This window comes from Ochotona princeps, chromosome X (genome assembly GCF_030435755.1).
Source record: "Ochotona princeps isolate mOchPri1 chromosome X, mOchPri1.hap1, whole genome shotgun sequence".
Lineage (NCBI taxonomy): Eukaryota > Metazoa > Chordata > Mammalia > Lagomorpha > Ochotonidae > Ochotona > Ochotona princeps.
The window spans coordinates 32819577-32827376 of NC_080865.1; the positions used below are offsets into that span (position 1 = coordinate 32819577).

General features: G+C 43.9%; 1 protein-coding gene across 1 annotated transcript; it reads right to left on the reverse strand.

Annotated features, from left to right (window-relative positions):
- Window positions 1–242: 242 nt before the first annotated feature.
- OTUD6A (OTU deubiquitinase 6A) lies at window positions 243–1600 on the reverse strand. Its single transcript, XM_004595267.2, has one exon. It carries the CDS (start codon window positions 1221–1223, stop codon window positions 243–245), a length of 981 nt encoding a protein of 326 aa, XP_004595324.2. The 5' UTR covers window positions 1224–1600.
- Between the last annotated feature and the right edge of the window lie 6200 nt (window positions 1601–7800).

The following is a 7800-nucleotide window of genomic DNA, read 5'->3' on the forward strand; positions in this document are numbered from 1 at the left end:
TGCCAATTTTATTTGGGGTAATTTGACATAAAGGGGGAACGTCAATGGACAGCAAAAGTCATGGCACTCAGGGAGCACGAAACAATGGCTTCTGGCTTTCGCCAATGTCAAAGAAGGAGGTGGGGGCGGGAATTTGGGGGTAGGGGTGGGAACAAATTTGGAGAACAGAGAAACCATTGAGCCAATTGAGGCTATATGGCAGAGGCTCAGGTTCCTTCTGGAAGAGCGGCTTCTAGAAGAGTCTAGAAGTAGCGAGGCATCATGGCCGCTGCGTCATCCGCGGCTGCAGCGCCTGCAGCTTCGTCACCCAAGGCGTCAGTGCTTTCGACTCCGGCGCCCTCGGCTTCAGCTCCTTTGGCTTTGGCGCCCTCGGCTTCTGTGCCTTTGACCTCAATAGATCTTACGGAATTGTAATGTTCTCCTATGTCGCAGGCGTAGCGGAGGTAGACGAGGATGAGAGGCTTCTTGTTGTACTCCTCTCCGATAGTGATGATGGGCGAATCGGCCTGGATCACCTCGATGGGTGTCTGCAGGATGTGCGACAGGGCTCGCAGTTCGATTTGGGTTCCCCAGGATGCACATCTGTCGATATCCTCGCAGTATTTGAGGAAGTCTTTGCGGGTACAGGTGTGGCCGTCGGGATTGCTAAAAAACGGCAGGAACTCGTCAACATGATGTTGCATATATTCTGCAGTGCTGCGGCGCAGGCTGGCCACAGTCACAAATACTGGCAGCTGGTGCTGCACAGCGCGGTACATGCAGTGGCCGTCGGCTGGGATGTACTTCATCTCCAGATTCTTGGCGAGCAGGATGGTGGCCAGCTTCGCTTCCTCTTCACGACCATAGCTGGCCGTACGTTCCCTTTCCTGTACGCGGATCCTCTCCCGTCGCTCTCGCTCGATGGCCGCCTTTCGTTCACGCCTTCGCTGAGCTCTGGACACGAAAGGTGGCTGGTTCTCCAGATCCATCTTGGCCAGGTCTTCCGTGATCGTATCGACATCGGCGGGGCCGGCAGGGCTCTGGTCGAATCCCTGTATCTCCTGCTGGTGTTTTCGTTCTATCTCCGCCTCTAAGCGGGCCACTTCTAGCAGCATCTGCTTTCTTCGCTTTTTATCGCTTCTAGGAATGTCGTTTTTCATGGCCTGAATGTGAGCTTGAAGCTCTTTCTTCTCGTGGCGATGGCGACGAATGATCCGCTGCCGTTCACTCTTTGAGGCCTCCATATTTCACCGGCAGTTCCTATGGTGTTCCGCGGCAGTTAGCGGGATGGGCCGTGGCTCTGGCAGGGGCTGCGACACCCAACTGAGGACACGTCTTTACCCTGTCCCCACCCGAGGTCGACTGTTTGCCCCCGTTGCTGGCTGCCGTCACCCCTTTCACGTCCCTCTCTGCTATTGGTCGCTGGTTCTCTATGACCACATCCGGCCACGCCTGGGGCTAGGATTGGCTGTTGGGGTACTCTCTGTACAGCCCCTGCATTTTGTTTCCCTACCTTCCCTAGAATTGGGTCTTCTGTTTATGGAATTCTAATATCGCAGTATCCTTCCACTCTTCTGTGACTTGAACCCCAGATGGGTTTCTACCCGTTTTTATTGGCTGTCCCCGCCTACTTCATTTTCAAATCCTGGAACGTGAAGGAAGTGCCACGTTTGATCATTGTGACACATATATGTACTATGCCATCAACTGAATGACACAAATGAAGTACCTGCACTAAAAACAAGCCGGCCTCTTGGTTTGTGCCAAGAGAATGGGCCCACCAAAAGACTCTGTACTCCCCACGTTCGGTTCCCCGGGGATGCCCATGAAGCACCACAACCAGTGTTCACCAAACTGCTTATTATTTGTTAGTCTTAATTATTTTACTAATGTGAATCTCTAAGAATTCTTAAGAACTTATTTTGTTCTGATTATGTGGACTCTGTAAGAATTATGTTTAGAGAAAAGAAAAAAAGCCTGCCAGCAGTTGCTTTGTGGTATAGTACGTTAAGCGGCTGCCCTCTGAACCTGGCATCTCCGGTTGGAGTGCTGATTTCAGTTGGGCCGCTCCACTTCTGATTCAGCTTCCAGATAATTCTCTAGGAAGGCAGTGGAACATGGCCCAAGTATTTGGGTCATTGCCACTCCCAGGAGATCTGGATGGCGTTCTGACTTCTGGCTTCCACCTGGCCCAGCCCAGCCATTGAGCTGTCTAGGGAATGACCTGGCCAAAGAGAAAATCCTGCTTTCTCGCTCATTCTCGATGACATTGTCTTTCAAAAGCAAACACACACACACACACACACACACACACAAACACACAAATAAGTAAAACCACATCTTTAGTAAGCAAAAAAAAAAAAAAAAGCTCCACACTCCTTCAAATATTTTCTGATATTAACCCACACTGCTTTCCACAGTGCTGGGTTTGTATCTTCATTTATTTGGTCTTCACTGATTTCTCTAATATTTTATAGTTGTCAGCATAGTAATCCTATACCCCTTGTGTATTTTGTTAGATTGATATTTAAACACTTTTGTTTATTTGAATGATCATACAAAGTAAATTTATTTTTTAAGATTTATTCATTTTTATTGGGGAAGCAGCAGGCCAGAACCAGGATCCAGGAATTTCCTCCAAAGCCAGGGTTCCCAAGCAATGAGCCATCCTCTGCTGATTTCCCAGGTCATAAGCAGGGAGTTGGATCGGAAATGGAGCAGATGGGACACAACCAACAGCCATATGGGATGCAGGTTCTTGCAGGATTAGTGGGTTGAGTCATCATGCAGGCCCTAGAAAATTGTAAATTTTGACATCCATATATTCATAAGGAATGTATACAAATATAGAGGACTTTGGTGTTTATGTTTGCTCTATGACCTTGCTTAACTCAAATATTATTCTTAGCATTTTTTTTGTTTGTTTTAAACGGGATAGATTCCTTTGGGGAAAGGAGGGGAGAATCCCAGTATCTATGAAACTGTGTCACATAATACAATGTAATTAATGAATAAAAAAATAATATAAAAAAGGGATAGATTCCTTGGAATTTATACATAGACAATCATGTCACTTATGAATATGCAGTTTTATTTCATTTTTTCTAGTCAATATGCATTTTATTTCTATTTCTCGCTTTACTGGGTTGGTTAAAACTTCCAATAAGAGTGCTGAGGGCAGACATTTTGTTTTGTTCTTGATTTTGAGGAGTCTTTCCCAAAAATCTTGTTTGTTTTTTAGCGTAACTATATTAGCTGTAGGTTTAATCTATTCTTATTTTTCTGAGAATTTTTGATGCAGATTTTGTTACTTTTCTTCATGTATTAGTAGGTTCAAGTGATTTTTTTGCTTGAGTCTATTAAGGTAACAGTTAATGTTGATTGATTGTTGAGTGATGAATTAGTCTCACATTCCTGGAATTGCTTTATTTGGTCATGGTTTGTAATTCTTGGTATATATTGCTGATTTTTGTTGGCTAACATTTTGTTAGGGATTTAAAATTAATATTCATGAGGAATATGTATATTTTGGAGGTACCACTTTGCTTACTTTTGGTATCAGAATAATATTAATTTCGTAAGAGAACTTTGAAAATATTCCTTCCTCTCCTTTTGGGGGTGGTCAGGGGGAGATTGTACTAACACAGTATTACGTTTTCTTTAAATGTTTGGTAGGATTTTCCAGTGAAACCATCGTGATAAAGAGATTACTTTTTCTGATCTTGTTTTGTTTTATTTTGAGGTTTAAAAATTACTAAATCAAATCATTCTTTAAAACAGAGCTAACAAAATGATATATTTCATACTGAGCAAATTTTTATAGCCTGTGTTTTCTGAGGAATTGGTTCATTTCTTCCAAGCAATAAAATTTGCGTGTTTGGAGCTGTTTCTGGTATTCCATTATGATTGTCCAATATTTGGAGGCTCTTTACTAACACTCCCCACTTTATTGATGGTAATGGTAATTTGTGTCTTCTCTCTTTAGTTCTTAGTTCTTTGTCAGTCTTGCTAGTGAATTTTCTATTTTATTGATCTTTTCTAAGGAGCCTGTTGTTTCATTGACTTTCCTTATTGCTTTCCTGATTTCAATTTCGCCGAGTTCTGCTCTTTATGATTTCCTTCCTTCTTCTTCCTGTGGATTTAGTTTGCCCTTCTTGAGGCTCATGGGGTGGGAGCTTAGATCATTGATACTAGCCTTTTCTGCTTTATCCTGTACACTTTTGGTGTTACAAATTTCCATGTCAGTACTATTTTAAATGCATCTCAGAAGTTTGACTATGCTATTGCTATGGTTTGGATTGGTTTATTCTCCAAGGGCTCAAGTACTGGCCAATGTGGTGGTATTTAGAGGTGGTAAAAACTTTAAGAGATGGTGCCTAGTAGAGCTGAATCAGGTCATGGAGGTAACTGCCCTAGGAAGGTGGTACTCAAAGAAAGCATTAATGCTGATCTTGCAGAATGAATGTATTGTTTATAACAAAGAGCAAACCTGCCCTCCTGAATCCCTCTATGGTTTTTGGTTTTGCCATGTGATGCTGAATAGATAGAGATTTTAGATATTGGATTTTTATTCTCTAAAACTGTGTGCTAAACAAGCTGCAGGTCTTCATAAAGTACCCAACCATAGATATTTTCTTACAGCTACAGAAGATGAACTAATACAGGCTTATGTTCATTTTCATTCAGTTTGATGTGTTTTGCATGTTTTTTTTCTGAAGCTCCTTGCCTCTTGGATTGTTTGAAAGTGTATTTTTAGCTTCCAAGTGTTTGTGTATTTTTCTAATTTTAAATTCATTTAAAAGGTGATGAGACCACAGATATACATGGGGTATGTTTGAGGGTGAATTGGGTCAGGAGGGGAAAGGCAGGAGAGGGGGAAATGTTTCTGCCTTACATTCTGTGTCTGAGTGAAGAGAGGACTCACCCCTTCCCATTGCCAGTCCTGATGTGATCTTGAGAAGGAGGGTGGTTTCAGGATACTGCCCTAAATCCCAGGTGAGGGGAAGTATGTCCTGGGGCGGGGGGTAACTTGATTGATAAATAGGTGGGTGGGATTTACAAAGAGCAGGGAAATGTGACTTCCAGCTCATGACCCTAAACAGCTACACACCTGTCTCATTTCATTCCCTCCTGCAGAAATACCTGATTCTCTCTCTCAGAGTTATTAAAGGATGCAGACTCATCACTTCTTCTGTAGTTACTTCCTGCTAATTAGGGGTGTGGAGCTTGCCTGTTTCAGGTTCAGGACTTTCTTTCTAGCTCATCTAATGGATCCCTCTCATGAGCTTGAGATCAACTCAGTACCAGTGGCTATGCCCTCCCCCACATCTTCCCATCTTCCCATTACACTGAGATATTATTGGCTTTTATACACAAGAGTTAACAACATAGTTGGTCTAATCATGCAGCATGTGCACCAATGCCAGACCAAAAACTCATGGATCCTGGTCCTTGAGAGGCCATTGTAAGATGAAAGATGCACTGCTTACTGACACCTAAAGCCACTGGTGGGCCTACCTGCACAGTGGTTGCTGTGACCTGGTCCAGAGAGCCCTGATACAGCGGCTTTTTAGGCCCCCTGCCTGGGCCATCACCAGCTCTGACTGTAGATGCACACCAGTGGATACAGCAACCTGTTCAAGGGAGATTCTCATTGTTGGTCCTCTAGGCCACATTGTTTGGCTTTTCCCCAGCCCTGGTTCTAGTTCACATCAGTGGGTGAAGTGGCATGGCATAGAAAGGCCCATTGCTGCATCTCTGCCCACATTAACAGCCTTTAGTGGCCTCTGCTCAGGTCTAAGGATTCTGGTAAGTGTGTGGTGGTGGTCTACTTGCTTCTCCTCCCTTGTAGATTTAGCATTAAAGAATAGCAAACTATGCTGCCACACTTGTGTAGTTAACATAGAGTTAGAATGAACTAGGCCAATAATGTCAGGCAGCTACTGGCTGCTTTTCTTCCAGCAGTGTAACACTTGACTAGGTACAAGACAACCTAGACAACTGTCTACAGCTGGGACAGTGCCTACAGTTGGGACCCACCCAACACCCCCCCCCCCGCCAGAGAGAGAGAGAGAGAGAGAAATCTTCCCTTCTTCCATTCACTGATTCACTCCTCAAATGGCTGCACCTGAAACTCCATAGGGGTCTACCGTGAAGCTGCAGGGACCCAAATACTTGAACCATTCGCTATTGCCTTCCTTGGTGCATTAGTAGGGAACTGGATCAGAAGTGGGGCAGACTAGACTCAAACCAGTGCTTTGATTTGGTATTTAGCATTGCAAGTGGAAGCGGAAACTGTTGTGCTGCCATGCTGTTTTAGTTGGTGTCTTCTGACAATCCCAACAGCCAGGAAAGGTAGGGGTTATTTCATCACCACCACCTGTCTTCCACTGACCTAAAATCTGGGAGGGATTGCTCATGGTTATTACTGCAAGGCTGTGTCAAAAGTTTCTCTTCGGCATCAGGTTTTCACTGTTGGGGAGGGGAAGACATGCTTAGCTACTGCTTCCTCTGGTACTTAGGGCGAAGGGTGGGCTGCTCTACCCTTGAGCAATGCTGAGAGTCTTGACTTTTCCACTACACAGTCTGTAACATTGGTTCAGACAGGAGAGGTGTACCTCACTGCTTCCAGGTTGGGGTGGACTTTCAGGCCTCCCACACTGTCTTCTCCATGGACACAGTGAGTACCAGTAGATCTCATGTCTGTTAGGGGTAGGGATGAAAGTCTCTGTTCCCTGCTTGATTTTCTATGGCATCAATCCAGCAGGGAACTGGGGGTGTTGGGGCACATCCTTATAATCTCATGAGAGCAGAAATTTAGCTCCCTGCTCAGAATTTGCTGTGGGCCATAGGACCACAGGTTATTTTTACTTTATTATTATTTTTTTTTCTAGCTTGGTTTTGGCTGGGGTAGAGTAGTTATTGTCTAACAATGTTTTGTTTTGCTAGGTAAATCCTTTCCTACTCCTTTGGTCACAGAGAACAGGCTTTTGTTGGAGCTCGTTTGCTCTGTGCCCGTTAGTGTTGTTTTGGTTGCTTGCTTCTTCGCTTTCAGTTCTGGGATACATAAAGCAAAGGGAACATTCATATCAGCCCTCCTGTCCTCAGGACCCTATGTACTCTGCTTTCTTCTCACTTGTCACAGTCTCCTTACATTTGTTTTGTGTATAATATGCAAGATTTTTAGTTGCAATAGCAAGAGGAACAGGGCAAAATATATCTATTCTCTCTTTTCCTCTCTTATTTTACATAAACAGAAATGCTTCTCACCCTCCCTTGTTGTCATTTGCACATTTCAAAGAAATTCAATTCTGGAATTTAAAGTGAATCAAAGCCATGAGAATTTTAGGACATCATTATGCTGATCCTGAATGAGATGTCTTTTGGACTTTTTGACAGTGTGATAGCAATGGTTGCATTAAGTCTGCTGCAATCAACACTGCTTTTGCAGCTTCTTCAGGTCCTTTGGAATGTCAAACACCGTTGCGTGGGTTTGTTTCTGTGGCTTGAAGTGCAGAAAAACCAGTTTTGCAAATCTTGAGCTTTACCGTCTGTAGTCTGCTTAGGAAAGCGTGGTTATTAAAATATCGAATGTGCCTTTTCCAGCTCTGCACTGAAGCCTACTCCCAAACACATACTCACCCACCTACAGGCTATGATCCCACCCCAGAACACAGGCCTTCCCTTTGAGCATTGTATGTTTTCTGGAATGGATGAGGTGCCTGCTCTGCAGCCGTTTCTTAACAACTGAAATTTTGATAAGAATTTACATGGCAGGAAGTTCAAGGTTTCCTTTGCCAACAGGAAGCCCTGGAAATGGTG